General features: G+C 36.1%; 1 protein-coding gene across 4 annotated transcripts in view; it reads left to right on the top strand.

Annotated features, from left to right (window-relative positions):
* LOC108040059 (proline-, glutamic acid- and leucine-rich protein 1) overlaps positions 1-21,324 on the top strand; it is a 42,687-nt gene extending 21,363 nt beyond the window's left edge. The window contains exons 3-10 of one of the 4 annotated variants that reach the window (XM_044458372.1): positions 150-684; positions 739-918; positions 12,083-12,190; positions 16,009-16,153; positions 16,222-16,389; positions 16,449-17,319; positions 19,947-20,091; positions 20,160-20,284. In XM_044458372.1, the coding sequence (XP_044314307.1) occupies positions 150-684; positions 739-918; positions 12,083-12,190; positions 16,009-16,153; positions 16,222-16,389; positions 16,449-17,319; positions 19,947-19,960 (2,021 nt within the window). In that variant the 3' untranslated portion in view covers positions 19,961-20,091; positions 20,160-20,284. Of the gene's footprint in view, positions 1-149; positions 685-738; positions 919-12,082; positions 12,191-16,008; positions 16,154-16,221; positions 16,390-16,448; positions 17,381-19,223; positions 20,092-20,159; positions 20,328-20,386 lie in introns of those variants that run through there. The other 3 variants (XM_044458374.1, XM_044458373.1, XM_044458375.1) reach the window with 3 other exon arrangements.
* The last annotated feature ends 326 nt before the right edge of the window (positions 21,325-21,650 follow it).

Here is a 21,650-nt window from a genome sequence, read left to right as displayed (position 1 = left end):
CAATTTACATGCTGAAAAGCGGACCGCAAAGTTGGCCGACATGTTGAACATATCCTTATTTTGGCTTTTTTTCAATGAGCGTGTTCAGTGTGCTTATAAATATATAAATGTACACAAATTGATGCATCAAATTGTTTCCCTCTTTTCAGCACTTTTAATAGACAGAATCCAGAGCGACGCTAATTTATCAAAAGCATTTGCGACGACTTATTTATCCAAAGTTTTTGAATGTTTATCTCTAAAAGAAATATTTAAAAACGAACGATGCACACTTGCTGCTTTACACGCAATCAAACGATGTCTGAAATATTACCCAAAAGTTATAAAATCTGGTACAACATCAATCGAAAAACTATTAATAATATTAATAGACAGCACTAATATTGATGTTGTTTGTCAAACTGGTGAATGTTGGCTTTTGTTACAAAATATTCGTGGTAACTCCAACAATGAAAACAGTAATATCAAAACTGTATGGAAAGATTTCCAATTATCTTTACTAAATAATATTAATTGTATTATAAACAAAACATTACTTCTGCCCGAGGAAATTATTGACAGCCCTTCTAAAGCAAATAACTTTGGGCTTTCTACTCTTGAATTGGTTAAAGATCCTTTTGAAAGAGCATTACAAATTTTTGGACGAATTTGTAATCTTATTGAATATTTTAAAATTGCATTAGGGTAAGAAAAATATTTTCTTTTTATTTTCTTTTACTAAAACGTATTTTTCTTCAGCAAACCATACGTAATGAAAAAGTATATTTGCACACACCAAATTCTGGGTCTAATACATAAAGGATTAAATTTACATGTAAACCAAAGAAATAACATAAGAATGGATCAGGTATATTTCCGAACTTTTTTACCGGAAATGCACATAAAATTATTGGAACTTTTGGAAATTCTAATTGATATGTAAGTAACGGCTACATAAATATCCAAAGTTTTACTTTTCAGATTTAATGGTATTTGGTTTTCGTGCAAAAATTTTTAACAGATCGAACGAAGCGAAATCTACGAAATTATTAAGACTATGTGGTATATGGTGAACCGGCCGTACAATATAGGGGTTTCATTTGTACGTGATAAGTCGTGATCGTAGAAAAAATCGTAAATAACGGTATTTTTTTTTTGCAAATGCGGAGGTTAAACGTGATTTGCGACATATCAACCTACTCCCCATCAAACTCAACTCTAGAAATGCCTAATAGAACTATTATCTGCTCTCAAGAGGCTCAAAGGTGCCACTCCAGGAATGGATCGTATCTCCTATTGTATGATAAAAAAAACACCCACCCCTTTTAAACTCAAAATTCTACGTCACTTCAATAATACCTTTAACTCTCACATCCCTCAATCTTACAAACTAAGCCTAGTCCTCCCTATTTTAAAACCTCAAAAACCCCAAATCGAACCCAAATCCTACAGACCTATACCCATAAATACATGCCTAGAAAAAGTTCTAGATAAAATCGTTGCCAAAAGGTTGTGGTGGTTGGTTTGAACCAACAAACTCATTTACAACAACCAATTCGGTTTTAAAAGGAAAAAATATGTCCTAGACATAAAATGTCACATTTCGATCACATCCAGAGACTTTGCAAAAGCTCTTGATAAAATTCCCTTATCCACCAACTTCAAAAATGGAGAGCACGCCCTCGAATTCTTAAATACGTTTCTAACCTTATGACAAAAATAAAGATAATCTGATCTGAAACTGAGTTTCGTTTTCCAACTTCCCTTCCACTTGGCAATGCTTCCTCTTATTAAAAAAATGTCAACACCTACATGTATGCCGCAAACACAACTGATGAGCAAAAATATATACCGGCTTCCTAACTATCCCAGAAACTACCATCATGCTAATTACTAAAATTGACTACTACTTATTTATGAAAGTGCACCTGCACACCTAATTAACCATCTAAAAGAATCCAAGAATCAGCAATTACATTTACTATACCAACCAACTACTTATTGAATCCAATAAAAACACAATAGAACACAAGACAGAACTTTTAACAGGAAAACTCTCAAATAAATTAATAACGGTAAGTATTTTAACCAAGAAATAGACCCAAGTGCAATAGACCGAAGTATAGAAACTAAACCTCTCCTACTTACCAATCAAAAGCTACCCTAATAAAAAATTCAGCATGGAATTACTAATCAAAACTACCAACTCCGGTATTTCCAAGTACTGCAAAGCCAATACTTATATTATGTACAAACCATCCTAACCATCAATTCCTCTACACCGATGGATCGATGGCATATCAAGCTTTAGAGTAACCGACGAAAACAATACCATTAAATGTGGTCTTCATCAAAGCTTTTTATAGCCTTGCAGAGGGTATAATAATTTTGGTCAGAAGTTTGTAACGCAGTGAAGGAGACGTTTCCGACCCCATAAAGTATATATATTCTTGATCAGGATCAATAGGGGAGTCGATATAGCCATGTCCGTCTGTCCGTCTGTTTCAATACAGTTTGCGAGCTCAGTTTAAAAGCTAGCGATCTGAAACTTTCACAGTCGCCCTAAAACATGTGTATGCAAATCAAGTTTCAAAATCGGACGTCTATATCCTATAGCTCCCATAGGAACAATCGGATATATCTAGCAAGAATTGATGATATTTCGCGCAGTGTAAAAGCTATTGACATGAATCTTTCCAAATAGTATTTTTATACCCTTGCAGAGGGTGTTATAATTTTGGTCAAAAGTGTGCAACGCAGTGAAGGAGACATCTCCGACCCTATAAAGTATATATATTCTTGATCAGGATCACCTCCTGAGTTGATATAAGCATGTCCGTCTGTCTGTTGCTACGCGAACTACCCTTCTATTCTTTGCACGCAATATATAAGTCGGAACGGCCGAGATCGGCCGACTATATCCTATAGCTGCCATATAACTGAACGATCGGAAATGCCATAACTTTAGTGTTTGTAATGTTAGGAAGTTGGCATTTTTTATGGGTTTTATATTTGGCCAATCAATCCGACCTACCAAATTTCATAAGGATCGACCGACTTTATCCAATAGCTGGCATATAACTGATTAATCGGATATGCCATAACTTTGGTGTTTGTAAAGTTAGGAAGTTGGGATTTTCTATGGGTTTTATATTTGGCTAATCAATACGACTAACCAAATTTCATAAGGATCGGCCGACTATATCCTATAGCCGCCATATAACTGATTGATCGGATATGCCATAACTTTGGTGTTTGTAAAGTTAGGAAGTTGGGACTTTCAATGGGTTTTATATTTGGCCAATCAATCCGACCTACCAAATTTCATAAGGATCAGCCGACTATATCCTATAGCTGCCTTATAACTGAACGGTTGGAAATGCCTTAACTTTGGTCTTTTTAAAGTTTGGAATTTTGGATTTTTTATGAGTATTAAGAATGCATCATATGAATAATTTTGGAGAATATAATTTACGGAGTATTCTGCAAGGGTATATCAACTTCGGCTCCGCCCGAAGTTAGCTTTCCTCTCTTGCTTATGCATACCTTGATCAGGGTAAAAGCGCGTGCCGATCGGACGTCTATATCATATTGCTCCCATAGGAACAATCGGATATACCTTGCATGAATTGATGATATTTCGCGCAGTGTAACAGCTTTTAACATAAATCTTTCCAAATCGTATTTTTTTATGCGTACCTTAATCAAGGTAAAAGCGCGTGCCGATCGGACGTCTATATCTTATAGCTCCCATAGGAGCAATATGGTGAAATCGGTCCAAATTTGATGTTTTTCAGAATATTTGGCGCTGTGTATAAGCTATTGACATAAATTTTTCCAAGTCTTATTTATTTACGCATACCTTGATCAGGGTAAAATCGGTTGCCAATCGGACGTCTATATCTAATACCTTCCGTAGGGAAAATTTGTTAAAGGCAGCAAAAATATCAATTTTTTCTATTTTTATATGACATTTTTGCAGTATAAAAGCTATTAAACTACGCAAATCTTATTTATTTATGTATAACTTATTCTTTTTGCTACTTTTTCAATTTTAGCAATTTCGGCAAAGTCTGCAAGAGTATTAAAACTTCGGCTTGCCGAAGTTAGCTTCCGTCCTCGTTTGAGATAATTTTTCGATGAAATGTCATGCTTTCTTATATTTCTATCCAATTCGTCCCATAGGTGCTCGATAGGGTTGAGATCAGGTAATTGTGGGGGACGTGTGCGGTATTGTACGTAAGCCACATGCGAAAATCTGTGGCTGTATGCTTTTGTGAACGAGTTTGGCATGCTTAGGTTTGAGGCACTCGTTTTAAGGTTGTCCTTCAAAATATTGAGGTAATAAGCCTTGTCCATGATTCCCTCGATAAATACCAACTCCCCAACACCCGCAGATGACATGCATCCCCACACCATGACATTTATGCAGAGGGTTTGATAATTTAGTCAAAAGTGTACAACGCGGTGAAGTAGACATCTCCGACCCTAGTCTCTCAGTTTTAAAGATATCGAATTGAAACTTTGCACACACCCTTTTTTCTTTTGCACGCAGTATATAAGTTGGAGAGGCCAGGATCGGCCGACTATATCCTATAGACGCCATATAACTGCTTGATCGGAAATGCCATAACTTTGGTGTTTGTAAAGTTAGGAAGTTTGCATTTTCTATGGATTTTATTTTTGGCTAATCAATCCGACCTACTAAATTTCATAAGGATCGGCCGACTATATCCTATAGCCGCCATATAACTGCTTGATCGGAAATGCCATAACTTTGGTGTTTGTAAAGTTAGGAAGTTGGGATTTTCTATGGGTTCTATTTTTGGCCATCAATCCGACCTACAAATTTCATAAGGATCGGCCGACTATATCCTATAGCCGCCATATAACTGATTGATTGGAAATGCCATAACTTTGGTGCTTGTAAAGTTAGGAAGTTGGGATTTTGTATAAGTATTAAGAATGAAGCATATGAATAATTTTGGAGAATATAATTTACAGAATATTCTGCAAAGGTATATCAACTTCGGCTCCGCCCGAAGTTAGCTTTCCTTTCTTGTTTTTATTGACATCTGAGATCAATGGCTTCCTTCTAGCTGTACGACTGTGGTAGTTGGCTTCGTGTAGGGCCCTTTGCACAGTCATGGGTTGAACTACCTTCCCAAACTCATTCGTAACCTCTGCGGCAATCTGGGAAGAGGTTATTTTCGATCCACCTTCACTTTTCGAATCAGTTATAAGTTTGGTCACTGGGTTTGGCAGAATTTCATTTGGTGCTGTCTACTGTCCACCAGGTCACCGCCTTTCTTGGACGACTGAGGAATGTCTGCGTCTTTCTGGCTCTGTAGTTAGCCGCTTTCTCATTGGAGGGGATTGGAATGCGCACCACAGTTTCTGGGGGTGCAGGCGATCATGCCCTCGGGGAAACACCCTGATGTCAGTTATTGCTGACTCAAATATGCAGATTTTGGCTACTGGCGGACCCACTCATTTTCCTTGGATCAATGACCACCTCCCGACGGCCATTGATTTTGCTGTGTACAAAGGCATCCCGTGCAACCCCCTTACAATCTCAGAGTGCCCGGGACTTTCCTCTGGTCATATTCCGCTCCTGATATATTTTTGCGTGGCTGCCTATACGATCGTTACCAAATCCAGGCTTCTTCCCCGGGCTCGGATCTTAAAAGATTCAGTGCGCATCTTACTGCTCTCTCGACGTAGATTCCTTTGCTGAGGACTTAGTTGAACAGATCCATCAAGCTGCCCTTCCTCCTAGAAGTATACCTATTCCTCCTCCATCTTGGGCTTATTCAAAGCCAGAAATTGCTGCCTTGGCCAGAAAGGGTCATGCACTTCGCCGTGTCTGGATGAGGACGAGGCATACCATCGATATGGCAAGGTGGAAGGCTACTGTATCAGAGCTAAGGAAAGTCCTCCGTTCGGCCAAGTCAGAATTTTTTATAGACAAGCTCAATGCAATTGACCCTAACCAGAATCACGGAATCTGAAAATGCACCCGCAACCTTAAAAGACAGCCGCTTCAGAGGTTTTCCCTTAAACGTGGTGATGGGACTTGGGCCCACAGCGATTCCGAGATTGCTGAAGTATTTGCCGATGATTTTGAAAATCGCTTTACTCCATTTGAATTTGCAACAAGCGAAGAAGTCCAGACAACAATCTCTAGGTTAGGACTTTCATTTGGCCCTCCTGTTACTGTTCGTCCAGTAGACGAAGATGAGGTACGTGGTCATATAAAGCGACTGGTTACTACTAAAGCTCCTGGCATGGACGCGATTGATGGCAAAGTAGCAAAGGCTCTGCCTAGCTCTGTCATTGCACAGCTCTATCTCCTCTTTAATGCTTGCCTGGACCTTGGATATTTTCCATCACCTTGGAAACGAGCATTAGTCACAATGGTGGCAAAAAACGGAAAAGACCCATGTTGCCCGGAATCTTATAGGCCTTATAGTGGACAGCAAACTATCCACTTTCTCCAAGATTTTTTAGCGGATCATGCTTGGTAGACTTCTAGCTATTAACGCCTTTGAAGACGCACTTCCGAACCACCAGTTTGGTTTTCGTAGTCGCCATAGTGCTATCGAGCAAGTGCACAGAGTAATTAACCATGTCCTGGGGGCTTTCGAAGACCACAAATACTGCTCAGCCGTTTTTCTCGATGTTCGACAAGCCTTTGACAGGGTTTGGCACGAAGGACTGTTCTACAAGCTAATGCCGCTTTTGCCTGAAAGGTTCTGGAATCTCATTGCTTCGTTCTTAGATAATAAAGAGTTTGCTGTAGACATTCGTGGACACCGTTCTGGACTTCGCCCAATTCGAGCTGGTGTCCCGCAGGGAAGCGTCCTTGGTCTGGTCCTGTATACAATTTACACTTCGGATCTTCCAAACCCAGTTGCTCGTGGTACACTCCTGGCCACATATGCAGATGACACTGCATTTCTTGCAGCTGGTAGCACCACTACGTCTGCCTCCCGACGCGTCCAGACATTCTTAGACGAATTTGAGTGCTGGGCCTCTCGATGGAACATTGCGCTTAATGTTGACAAAACGCAACATGCCACTTTTGCTCTCCGCCCTGGCCGTTCGCGTAGCCTTTACATTGATGGGAATAGGCTCAAGCACGAAGATAAGGTGACGTACCTCGGAGTTACCTTAGACCGTCGCCTTTGTTGGAAGGGACAAATTGATCGAGTTTGTGGATCAGCAAGAACAAAACTTGACAAAATGCACTGGCTCCTTCGTCCATCCCTTGAAGCTAAGGTGCGGCTTTTTAAGGCCATTGTCCTTCCAACTTTAAACTGGGGAATCACTTGCTGGGGCATGGCCTGTGATTCGTCACTAAAAAGGATGCAAACATGCATTACAAAGGCTCTCAGGAGGATGCTAGGGGTGAAGTGGCACCATTATGTAGAAAACCGAGTTATGTTCCAGAACACGGGAGTGCCGACGGTAACGGAGACGATTTGCAAATCCTCAAGTCGATACCGGGAACGTTTGCTCACACATGCAAACTGTCTGGCAAGACATCTTGCAACACCACTGGGTCGACGGCGTCTCCGCAGACGACACCCGGCAGACTTATGGATTCTCGGCCGTGACAGACACGGTCGTCTTCTGTAATAACACATCTTGATTAACTTTTGACCGGCTATGACCACACCTGATTTGCTCAAGAATGGAGCACCCGTTACCCGCTTTTTTTTGGGATCTTTAGAAATAATTCGTCAATACACGAAAATAAGGTCCATCCTTGTGTGGCGTGTTCAACAAACTATAAAAAAAAAAAAAAAAAAACTTTGATCACATGTTATTGAACGGGAAAACCGTTATAAATTTCATAAAAAAGTATGACCAGATCCGGGTTAATATAGAAATAGTACACAAAAATATTTTAACTGTGCCAAGACTTTTGTGTCACGAAAAAAGTTCCTTTTCATTTAAAATTAAAATAGCTTTAATAACGTTATAAAATATTAAAAATTAATAGTGCCTTTCAAATTAATAATCTTTTATTTAACCAAAAAAAATGGAATCATTAAAAATTCTACAGAAGCCTAAAAATAACATTTAAAGTCCAAAATTTCAGGTGTGCCAAAACTTTAGTGCGGGACTGTATATAAACACAAAATAATAACATTAACGACATTGCACATTACCAAACAAATATAAATCGACCCTCATAACATTACCTCTCCCTAATTAAATCGCTCTAAATACACCTTCAAACTTTTCGTATTCAAACAGTAATCGTAACAGGAAAACTGATATAATTATAAAACGAATTCCGCACACCTCACTTACCAACGCTCATTACATGGACAGATACCTCCTAAAGACTGGCCCATATTGGAACAGCCCACAATTAAACATGGACCACATTTTAAACTCCTGCCCTGCCCCCTCCAAACTCTGAGCTACATCCTTCCTCTCCGACAACCCAGTCAACATCATAGCAAACCCTAAAAACATTTCATTGATTCAAAAGCCAAACTCTTACATAAAATTTAAAATCGTTCTCATTAAATTACTACTGTCATCCCAGACGAGCAGAAGGCCATAGTTGCTAATCCTCTGAATAACTAGTTAATTTATAGTTTTACACCTTAAGTTAGCTTTATATAAATAAATAAAATAGACACCTCGTTCCTTTAATAATATTTATTTTAAATGTATTTCGTGGATTTCGTCCTTTGAGCACCTGACGTCCAAACGGTCCGGCTTAGTCGCAGCTGGTTCTGCGTACCCGAACAGCTGGCAAATCTTCTATGTTGATCAGCTGTTTTGTATCGTTGATAAAAACATTTGTTAAAGGCGTGCATAGGTTGCCAATATTGTTGGTAATAAAAATGTGTTTTGTGCTGGTGATCCAAGGTATGATGGAAAAGGCGATGATGTTTTGGCACAATCATTGGATGTTTGACATCCGCTGGTAGTAGCCGGGATTGTTCCATTTCCAAATGTTCGCTTGCCGATGAAAGTCTTCAGTTGTGCCATATTTTGAGGTGTTGCACCTACCTGGGTGACATTTTTTTACAAATTACTTAAATTTCAATCTGTCGATGTCAAGAAAGTCAACAACTATCTTTTTTTATATTATTAATAATTTTGGTCAAAAGTGTGCAACGCAGTATATATATTTATAACGAACGAGTCTCTCAGTTTTAAAGATATCGAAACTTTGCACACACCCTTCGTTCCTTTGCACGCAATTTATAAGTTGGAACGGCAGGGATCGGCCGACTATATCCTATATCCGCCACGTGGGACTTACCAGTGCGGTAGGTGAAGAGGAGGCCAAGAGGAGCTATCAATGATGATTGATGTTCAGTTGTGGGGATAGTTTAATGTGGGAACTGACATACTTATGTATTAAAGCTGATTGTCATTTCATAGAAGTAACTTGCAATTGGTTGCAGACCTTTGATTTGCTTCATGTGGCCCTAATTAAGTTCATGTTCACTGTTCATTTTCCATCCGGTAGATGAAAACGCAGTAGAAAGTGTAACTTTCTATTTGGATGTTTTTTATTTGTGAGACGCGTTTTTCCAACTGCCTATCCATATGGATCGTAGACTTCAGTTATATTATTTTGACTGCATATTTTTCATAGGTTGTTTACATGAACTAAAGACTATTATACTTTGTTGACGGGTTATCATCATAGCTTCAATGTAGCTATGTGGCTTTCCCATTTCGTGTTGCATGTTTCCCATGGTCCGCTTCGGTTTGTTAATTACATCCTTTGTAATTTGATGAATGGAGTTTCTTATGGTGTTCCCGCATTTCTTAGGGTTCGGGCCTTTCCAGTTCGCACTAAAGGGTGGCGAGTTTTGGAAGTCTCCACAAGGGGGAACTTTTTTTTTTATTTATTACATTAAAGTTAGCAAATATCTGCCAACATACTACTGTGGGCAAAAAGTAAGGTGAATTTGTTTGTAATGTGAAAATTCTTTATTTATTCTCCTGAATCAATTTCATCCCCTTCAAAGTAATCCCCTCCCTATAAAAAAAAAATATGCCAACGTTTTTTCAAATCCTCGAAACAGGCCAAATAGTCCCTTTCCGGTATAGCCATGAGCGCCCTCGTCGATTGCGCTTTTATCTTTTCAATCGACTCGAAACGCGTTCCCCGGAGCGGTCTCTTGAGTTTTGGGAATAGCCAGAAGTCACACGGAGCCAAATCAGGAGAGTACGGTAGTTGCGGAACGATATGCGTCGAATTCTTGGCGATTTGGTCACGAAGAACGAGTGCAGAAATTGAGCGTTTTCGGTACCAAACGAGATTTGACTTTTCCTAGGCCCAAATGGTCTTTCAAAATGGTTTTCACAGATCCTTCTGATATTCCGATCATATCAGTAAGGTCTCCAACAGTCAACCGACGATTTTTGAGCACTAATTCCTTCACTTCATTGTCGTGTTGTTCATCTGTTGACGCCGATGGTCGTTCGGAGCGCTCCAAGTCATCAACACGTTCCCGACCCTCTTGGAAGTCTTTGTACCACTTATAAACATTTTTCTGGGACATGGTAGAATCACCAAAGGCCTTCCGCAACATCCTCAACACCCTTCCGCAGCCGAAATTTCATTCCGCAAAAAAAAATTTGATGGCACTTCTCTGCTCAATTAAATCAGACATTGTAAAAATCGACAAATGCACTCTTGATCGTTTGGTAAACACAAGCGTAAATGTAGTACGGATACTGACATTGACATGAAATTACCGCCTGATGTCATCAACAGTCCTGCCAACTCAAGATAAAAAGAACTAGTCCGCCATCTTAAGGGGGTATGGTTAATTCGTCAAAAAAAAAGGACTATTTTCAAGAATCTTTTCCCCCGATACGGTTAAAGTCAGATTAATTATTTAAATAGCATATTAAAGTACAACACTTAAACTAAGTTTTTACAAATTTTCATCGAAAAAAAAAAAATAAATCTGCCGCTCGCAGCCAAACTCCGCAGGCGCCTCAAAAAAAAGGGTTTGCGGTGAACAGCACACACCCATAATGGATCATTTGAAAAAAAAAATTGTGTTTATTAGTTAATATATTTCTGAAGGTCACAACGTTGAGTTTTTTTTTATTCAATTTTTGGAATTTTGGTGACACTTTGAAGTCAAAAACCGTGATTTTAGCCTAAAAATTCGATATACTAATTATTATAAAATAAAAAATAATCAGTAAAAAAAAAACTCGACGTCAGTACCCGCAGTTGCAACATCCAGTTTGCTGCGCAGGTAGTTTTTGACGTCATCTTCAGAAGCACCAGGATTATGGCGAGAGACGAAAATAATCTTTTTTTTGAAACGCCCGATAAGGGCTTAGGTTCCATATGAGCGACTCCAGATAAGATTGACTGCAATGGTCCCGTGTTCGTATAAGCAGGCGTCAAAATTTTGCCAGAGCCAACTGCAGCAGCACACCACGTAGATGCCAGGTCGTTGTTGACGAGGTGCAGATCAGAAGGAGCGACTCGATCGGGAGGTCCAAAATAGGCAGCTGCAGGAGTAGTTCCTCTGGATCTGCCGTGCAGCCGTCAGCAACATCAGTAGAGACCTGGTAGCCAAAGGGCCTTTAAAGTTGGATTCAGCCTTTTCAAACCGAGTAAATAAGTCTTTAAATCCGGCCGGCCAATAAGGACTGGTACTCCAAATCGGTTTGCCTAATGAAAGCCATAATATTGACTTTAATATGATTTCTGTCAAGGTTCTGCTAGCTGCCTCTAGCTCGACTTTAAAAATTGGCTGCGGATTTTTGTTGTGTTTTAAAATGACAAGGGAAAAAACAGAAAGACAATATTGGGAGAAGCTAAGAAAAAGCTAGAAGCTAAAGGAGTTAGAATGTAATTCGAAAACTCTTTACTAGTGCCTTAAACAAAAGAATACATGAAAATTAATTGAATGAGCAATTTTTAGAAAATTTACTTACAGGTTATTTTATAAAAATTCTGTTATCTTTTAAAAAATCAGGATAGCCGAGTTTCTCGTTAAAAACCTTATAAGTATTAAAATATCAGCAATAAGCCTACATGTTACTTTGATTATTTACGTCTAAATATATTTATTTACATGTTTACTTAAAGTTGTCATGCACACCTCAGGATGGATTTTCGGCTCATTTTAAATATTTTAATGGATGCTCTCGAAAGGACAAAATCAATGTTATCAGAAGCAAATCGAAATCAAGTTATGTAAGTAAAAATATATCACTTGCACATATCTGCCCTATAAACAAATAAACAGCTTTACAAGGCAAAATCGTATTACGTACTTGCTTACTGTGAAACAAATTTTACATATTAACTAGCAAAGTGATCAAGTCTGAAAATCGGTATAGATTCATTCCAATCGCGCTTTGAAGATTTTTACCAGATACCGAAGACGGATTGGAAGAAAGTGATCTCATAAAATTTTTTAGGAATTATTTTCAGAATATGCTTTGTCTTACCTAACAAAAAATAAATTAATAAACCAATGGTGGGACTAAAATTTTGAATTTAAATAGATCTGATCTGAAGGAGAAGAAGGCATTTAAAGTTGTGAATAACAAAACATATCTCATTTTATATATACTTACAACCGTTACAAAAAATTTGTTAGAATATGAAGTTTGTATCCATTTTCCAAAATCAATAATAAAACACTCATATTTTCTCTATTGTAAATTTCAGGGGGATATTATAATTTTAGTCAGAAGTTTGCAACGCATTGAAGGAGACATTTCCGACCCCATAAAGTATATATATATCTGTCCGTCCGTCCGTTTTTACGCAAACTAGTCCCTCAGTTTTAAAGCTATCTGCTTAAAACTTTCCCAAAAGTTTTCTTTCTATTGTTTTTAATTATTTTTTTTTTGTTCTTTAGGATTTGATAATATTTAAATGTTATGGAATTACAGATTTAATTAAATTAAAATCGGATAATATAGAAACGATGGCAAAATGGTGCGCAATATTGACACAGCTTCATTGTTATACCCGTTACTCGTAGAGTAAAAGGGTATATTGTATTCGTGCAAAAATATGTAACAGGTAGAAGGAAGCGTTTCCGACCCTATAAAGTATATATATTCTTGTTCAGGATCACTAGCCGAGTCGATCTAGCCATGTCCGTCTGTCTGTCTGTCCGTATGAACGCTGAGATCTCGGAAACTATAAAAGCTAGAAGATTGGCATTTTGCATGTAGATTTTAGGAGTTCATACGCAGCGCAAGTTTGTTTCAAAATTGTTCCACGCCCCCTCTGACGCCCACAAGCCACAAGCTGCGGCCACAGTTTTGATGCTATTATGAAAATTTTAATTGATATGTATTTGTTTCGTCAATACCTATCGATTGGCCTAATAAAAGTTTGCCACGCCCACTCGAACGCCCATAAACTCATTAAACGCTTAAGCCTGGCTAGCGCCTATATTTCCGCCTTTCGTGGCCCGTGGTACCAATGTCTTGGGGCGCAATACCATAGCGCATATTTATATTAAGTTGTTTAGCTGAGTAACGGGTATCTAATAGTCGAGGCACTCGACTATAGCGTTCTCTCTTGTTTTTAGTAATATAGGCATAGAAATCGAAATGTAGTAGATTTGAAACAACTGCAAGGGTATATAAATTTCGGCTTGCCGAAGTTTTCTTCCTTTCTTGTTGTAGTTTAGCACCATCTCCTCCGTCAAAATATTTGTTATGACGCTGCTCAATTTTTGTTGGCCTAGCAGCTTGACCACATACTTTTCCTTAAAATATTAAGATATATATATATATATTATCCGCATATGAATAGTTTAATCGATAAAAAAATTATTGGTTAAAATACTTAGAATATTACTTGATAATTCAACATAATATCAATAAAAACAGTGGCGAGCAAAATAGTATTTTTACATATTTAGTATCATTTTACTTAGTATCATTTTACATTAAGGGGTTATCCGGGTCTTGGAACACGAAAAAAAGCCTATTTTCGTGAATTTTTTTAAAAGATCTTACGACAATTTCACAAATTTAATTTATTGTACATTAATGTTTATGGTTTGACCAACATTGTGTAAAAATTTGAACCAAAAATTTTTAAAATTGAGCCGTTGAGGCAGGCTTGAACTTGACCTCTTAAAAAATTGTGTCTTTGCGGTAGGCAAAATATCTCCGCCAATTTTTATCTGAAATCAAAAAACCAAAATTATTCTGATAGTGAATGTGTCTCGCTTGTCCTCTACGAGCCATTTTTATTTAAAAATAAAAAATGGATTTTTGTAGCGCTTTTCATAAAAAGTGTCATTATACCCGTTACTCGTAGAGTAAAAGGGTATATTGTATTCGTGCAAAAGTATGTAACAGCTAGAAGGAAGCGTTTCCGACCCTATAAAGTATATATATTCTTGATCAGGATCACTAGCCGAGTGGATCTAGCCATGTCCGTCTGTCCGTCTGTCCGTCTGTCCGTCTGTCTGTCTGTCCGTCTGTCTGTCCGTCTGTCTGTCTGTCTGTCCGTATGAACGCTGAGATCTCGGAAACTATAAAAGCTAGAAGATTGGCATTTTGCATTGATTTTAGAAGTTCCTACGCAGCGCAAGTTTGTTTCAAAATGGTGCCACGCCCCTTTAACGCCCACAATCGCTTATATACGATTTTAAAAATTTAAATATTTCGAAAAATAAAAATGCAGTTTTATTGTGTTTATCAATACCTATCGAAATGTAGAAGAAATTTTTCAAATCGGACCATTCGTTAAAAAGTTATGCGTGATCAAAGTTTCTATCTCCATCTCCCTCACACTCCCTTTACCGGAGTAACGGGTATCTGATAGTCGGGGCACCCGACTATAGCGTTCTCTCTTGTTTTTTACGTAAATTTTGGCCATATTTTGGCTTATAAAATGAGTTGTAATTAAAAATTTAAAAAATCCCTCCGTTAAGGACAAGAGAATTATGTTTAAAAGAAGTGTGCAAAAGCAGAAGTTGATCGGTGCAATAGTTTTTGAGAAATCGTGACTACCGACTTCAAAAAAGTGGTTTTGAGAAAAACGCGTTTAAAGTGCCGCATCTGCCCGACGCCAGAGCCCTTGGCTTGTTGTGACGTTCGACGCGCTGGGTTTTAAATTTCTCCCATTCCTACAGTTTTGCTTCGATCGACTTGAAATTTTTAGACAACATTCCTGAAACTTTGTACTATTATATAAAAAAGTTTGAAAAAAATGAATTTTTTGAAGTGTCAAGACCCGGATAACCCCTTAACTGAAAAAAAAACAAATTTTATTTTAAAATTCCTTGCAATTTTTTCTATAGCCACATTTAAACAAATAAACTTGCCTATTTGCATATAATTTCTGCGATAAAATATTTTTTTGTAATAAGTAGCAAGGGTCGAGATGAACTTGTTTAAATATTTTAAAGTTATTTTTACATGTCTCATGTCACACTTATAATAATAAAACTTAATTTTTAACTATTCACAAAAAATCGTAACTTCTATCCGTTCTCTGTGGAAATATAATGCAATTGCATGTAAAAGCCGAGAAAACAGACCACCAAAATAAAAATAAAAACTTCGAGAAAAAACAAGGACTCCGTTAATTTTATTGTTTTACATGTTTCGCTTCGCGTCAAATCAGTGTATTTAAATTTGTATGACATAAATTTACATTATCTAAATTCTCTTAATGAATAAATTCATTTCTTTCAGAACAATCAAATTTAATTTTATTTGTTAAAAGTATATCCATAAAATAATTTAATAAATAAGTATCGACTAGAATACGTATTACAAAAACAAATTAAATTTCATAGGTAACAACAGGTATTATGATTTTAATAGAATGTCCTCCTCCTGTTAGCTCATCTTATAGGGATTGAGACAGAGAAAGAGAGGGGAGTTTGGGTGTGTTGAATTTCGGAACTCCAGAATATATTGTCGTTTTTCACCTCTCGTGATCTCGTTTTTATGAGTAAAAAGCACTGCTCGTTTTCATGTTTTCTAAATATATAACGACTAAAAATACCCTCCAATTTTATTTTTTAGCCGTATACGCCTAATTGTGTATAAGGTAATATCATTATGGTGCTCTACCCTAAAAGAAGGAAGCCACTGCGAAATTATATCGGAGACTCTTATTAAGGAAATATTGGATGACATAGATCCACGAGACGCAACAGCATTAACATGTGTAAGTAACATATATGTTTATTGTAAGACATTAAATATAAATTTTATATTTTTTTAAACCCAAACCAGCGAGGCAATTCAAATTTAATGCAAAAAGGTTCGGTCAAAGACATTTATTTGATGTTGGAGATGTCATTTGGTGATGAAGATAATGATCTGCTTCGTCAGGAAGCCCATTTTTGCCTGCGAAAATTGTTATCATCTTCTGGTTTCTTGCTTAAACAATCTCTTTTAAAGGAAAGTATAGTAAAGTATACCTAATACAAATTTAACCAATTATATCAAAAATATTACAGGACGTGCACAACACCTTATTGGAAATTTTTATTAAAATACATTCTCAACCGATGAAAAAGCCATATTTACGAAACATTTGGAATTGTCGCTTGGAAGTTTACAGATCATTCATATTTTTATTAAAATCGCGAAATTATAGATGTCCTGTGCCTTCTGAAATAATGATCACTCTTTTAGACGAATCCCGTTTAAACGAAAACAGCATTGAACTACGACAAAATTGTAATATTAATGCATTGGAAATAATGCTTCATCCTCAGAAAGCTGATATTACCTTTAAAAAATATTTTGAAAATGTAGGGATCATAACTACCGGGCATACAAACATTACTGATTCGGATAATTCAAAATGGATATCACTTAAAGACATAAGTCAATTACACATTCATGCTGATGAGAATGAAATTGTAATCCCAAGTAATCAAAAAGAAAAAGAAAAAGTTAGTTTACAAACTGGTCCTGAAGCAATTAATCCACTTTATAAAAAGAATGTCTATTTTAGTGAAACATCCTCCAAAATAACTACAATTGACGTTAATGATAAATATAACATCGAGTTTGATAATAATTTATTGAAAAATGATAAATGTTTTGAAAAATTAAATACTAATCGTTTCGAAATAATTCCAGAATTGTTGAACGACTCAGCACAAAATGTCAAGGAAATATCAAAAGAATCATGCCATTTTTTAGTAAACGACAAATTAGAGAGTTTTGAAAACCGTGATCAAGAAATGATTAATGGCAATGATAGTTCTGGCTTTTCATCCTCCTACTACAATTTTGAAAAATGTGTCAAAAATTTGCCAAAGAACTTAGGAAAATATGATGATGAAAAAATGATAGCGGACTTGGAAGCAGAATTTGTTGGTGAACTTAAATAACATTATAACAAATTATTGTTTTAAGAAGATAAACATTTTTAAACTGAGCTCAACATTTTCGTTTTTATTTATTGGTATATTATGTTTAACTAATGCGCTGCGTTTTGCCATTGTCTGCATGGCAGCTATATGATATTTATACCCGTTACTCGTAGAGTAAAAGGGTATATTGTATTCGTGCAAAAGTATGTAACAGGTAGAAGGAAGCGTTTCCGACCCTATAAAGTATATATATTCTTGTTCAGGATCACTAGCCGAGTCGATCTAGCCATGTCCGTCTGTCTGTCTGTCCGTATGAACGCTGAGATCTCGGAAACTATAAAAGCTAGAAGATTGGCATTTTGCATGTAGATTTTAGGAGTTCATACGCAGCGCAAGTTTGTTTCAAAATTGTTCCACGCCCCCTCTGACGCCCACAAGCCACAAGCTGCGGCCACAGTTTTGATGCTATTATGAAAATTTTAATTGATATGTATTTGTTTCGTCAATACCTATCGATTGGCCTAATAAAAGTTTGCCACGCCCACTCGAACGCCCATAAACTCATTAAACGCTTAAGCCTGGCTAGCGCCTATATTTCCGCCTTTCGTGGCCCGTGGTACCAATGTCTTGGGGCGCAATACCATAGCGCATATTTATATTAAGTTGTTTAGCTGAGTAACGGGTATCTAATAGTCGAGGCACTCGACTATAGCGTTCTCTCTTGTTTTTAGTAATATAGGCATAGAAATCGAAATGTAGTAGATTTGAAACAACTGCAAGGGTATATAAATTTCGGCTTGCCGAAGTTTTCTTCCTTTCTTGTTGTAGTTTAGCACCATCTCCTCCGTCAAAATATTTGTTATGACGCTGCTCAATTTTTGTTGGCCTAGCAGCTTGACCACATACTTTTCCTTAAAATATTAAGATATATATATATATATTATCCGCATATGAATAGTTTAATCGATAAAAAAATTATTGGTTAAAATACTTAGAATATTACTTGATAATTCAACATAATATCAATAAAAACAGTGGCGAGCAAAATAGTATTTTTACATATTTAGTATCATTTTACTTAGTATCATTTTACATTAAGGGGTTATCCGGGTCTTGGAACACGAAAAAAAGCCTATTTTCGTGAATTTTTTTTAAAGATCTTACGACAATTTCACAAATTTAATTTATTGTACATTAATGTTTATGGTTTGACCAACATTGTGTAAAAATTTGAACCAAAAATTTTTAAAATTGAGCCGTTGAGGCAGGCTTGAACTTGACCTCTTAAAAAATTGTGTCTTTGCGGTAGGCAAAATATCTCCGCCAATTTTTATCTGAAATCAAAAAACCAAAATTATTCTGATAGTGAATGTGTCTCGCTTGTCCTCTACGAGCCATTTTTATTTAAAAATAAAAAATGGATTTTTGTAGCGCTTTTCATAAAAAGTGTCATTTTTTACGTAAATTTTGGCCATATTTTGGCTTATAAAATGAGTTGTAATTAAAAATTTAAAAAATCCCTCCGTTAAGGACAAGAGAATTATGTTTAAAAGAAGTGTGCAAAAGCAGAAGTTGATCGGTGCAATAGTTTTTGAGAAATCGTGACTACCGACTTCAAAAAAGTGGTTTTGAGAAAAACGCGTTTAAAGTGCCCGCATCTGCCCGACGCCAGAGCCCTTGGCTTGTTGTGACGTTCGACGCGCTGGGTTTTAAATTTCTCCCATTCCTACAGTTTTGCTTCGATCGACTTGAAATTTTTAGACAACATTCCTGAAACTTTGTACTATTATATAAAAAAGTTTGAAAAAAATGAATTTTTGAAGTGTCAAGACCCGGATAACCCCTTAAATGAAAAAAAACAAATTTTATTTTAAAATTCCTTGCAATTTTTTCTATAGCCACATTTAAACAAATAAACTTGCCTATTTGCATATAATTTCTGCGATAAAATATTTTTTTGTAATAAGTAGCAAGGGTCGAGATGAACTTGTTTAAATATTTTAAAGTTATTTTTACATGTCTCATGTCACACTTATAATAATAAAACTTAATTTTTAACTATTCACAAAAAATCGTAACTTCTATCCGTTCTCTGTGGAAATATAATGCAATTGCATGTAAAAGCCGAAAAAACAGACCACCAAAATAAAAATAAAAACTTCGAGAAAAAACAAGGACTCCGTTAATTTTATTGTTTTACATGTTTCGCTTCGCGTCAAATCAGTGTATTTAAATTTGTATGACATAAATTTACATTATCTAAATTCTCTTAATGAATAAATTCATTTCTTTCAGAACAATCAAATTTAATTTTATTTGTTAAAAGTATATCCATAAAATAATTTAATAAATAAGTATCGACTAGAATACGTATTACAAAAACAAATTAAATTTCATAGGTAACAACAGGTATTATGATTTTAATAGAATGTCCTCCTCCTGTTAGCTCATCTTATAGGGATTGAGACAGAGAAAGAGAGGGGAGTTTGGGTGTGTTGAATTTCGGAACTCCAGAATATATTGTCGTTTTTCACCTCTCGTGATCTCGTTTTTATGAGTAAAAAGCACTGCTCGTTTTCATGTTTTCTAAATATATAACGACTAAAAATACCCTCCAATTTTATTTTTTAGCCGTATACGCCTAATTGTGTATAAGGTAATATCATTATGGTGCTCTACCCTAAAAGAAGGAAGCCACTGCGAAATTATATCGGAGACTCTTATTAAGGAAATATTGGATGACATAGATCCACGAGACGCAACAGCATTAACATGTGTAAGTAACATATATGTTTATTGTAAGACATTAAATATAAATTTTATATTTTTTTAAACCCAAACCAGCGAGGCAATTCAAATTTAATGCAAAAAGGTTCGGTCAAAGACATTTATTTGATGTTGGAGATGTCATTTGGTGATGAAGATAATGATCTGCTTCGTAAGGAAGCCCATTTTTGCCTGCGAAAATTGTTATCATCTTCTGGTTTCTTGCTTAAACAATCTCTTTTAAAGGAAAGTATAGTAAAGTATTCCTAATACAAATTTAACCAATTATATCAAAAAAATTACAGGACGTGCACAACACCTTATTGGAAATTTTTATTAAAATACATTCTCAACCGATGAAAAAGCCATATTTACGAAACATTTGGAATTGTCGCTTGGAAATTTACAGATCATTCATATTTTTATTAAAATCGCGAAATTATAGATGTCCTGTGCCTTCTGAAATAATGATCACTCTTTTAGACGAATCCCGTTTAAACGAAAACAGCATTGAACTACGACAAAATTGTAATATTAATGCATTGGAAATAATGCTTCATCCTCAGAAAGCTGATATTACCTTTAAAAAATATTTTGAAAATGTAGGGATCATAACTACCAGGCATACAAACATTACTGATTCGGATAATTCAAAATGGATATCACTTAAAGACATAAGTCAATTACACATTCATGCTGATGAGAATGAAATTGTAATCCCAAGTAATCAAAAAGAAAAAGAAAAAGTTAGTTTACAAACTGGTCCTGAAGCAATTAATCCACTTTATAAAAAGAATGTCTATTTTAGTGAAACATCCTCCAAAATAACTACAATTGACGTTAATGATAAATATAACATCGAGTTTGATAATAATTTATTGAAAAATGATAAATGTTTTGAAAAATTAAATACTAATCGTTTCGAAATAATTCCAGAATTGTTGAACGACTCAGCACAAAATGTCAAGGAAATATCAAAAGAATCATGCCATTTTTTAGTAAACGACAACTTAGAGAGTTTTGAAAACCGTGATCAAGAAATGATTAATGGCAATGATAGTTCTGGCTTGTCATCCTCCTACTACAATTTTGAAAAATGTGTCAAAAATTTGCCAAAGAACTTAGGAAAATATGATGATGAAAAAATGATAGCGGACTTGGAAGCAGAATTTGTTGGTGAACTTAAATAACATTATAACAAATTATTGTTTTAAGAAGATAAACATTTTTGAACTGAGCTCAACATTTTCGTTTTTATTTATTGGTATATTATGTTTAACTAATGCGCTGCGTTTTGCCATCGTCTGCATGGCAGCTATATGATATTTATACCCGTTACTCGTAGAGTAAAAGGGTATATTGTATTCGTGCAAAAGTATGTAACAGGTAGAAGGAAGCGTTTCCGACCCTATAAAGTATATATATTCTTGTTCAGGATCACTAGCCGAGTCGAACTAGCCATCTCCGTCTGTCCGTCTGTCCGTCTGTCTGTCCGTATGAACGCTGAGATCTCGGATACTATAAAAGCTAGAAGATTGGCATTTTGCATGTAGATTTGAGGAGTTCCTA

This window comes from Drosophila rhopaloa, unplaced genomic scaffold (assembly GCF_018152115.1).
Source record: "Drosophila rhopaloa isolate 14029-0021.01 unplaced genomic scaffold, ASM1815211v1 contig_164, whole genome shotgun sequence".
NCBI lineage: Eukaryota > Metazoa > Arthropoda > Insecta > Diptera > Drosophilidae > Drosophila > Drosophila rhopaloa.
Note: the sequence above shows the minus strand (reverse complement) of the source record. Positions and strands in the feature narration are given on the sequence as shown.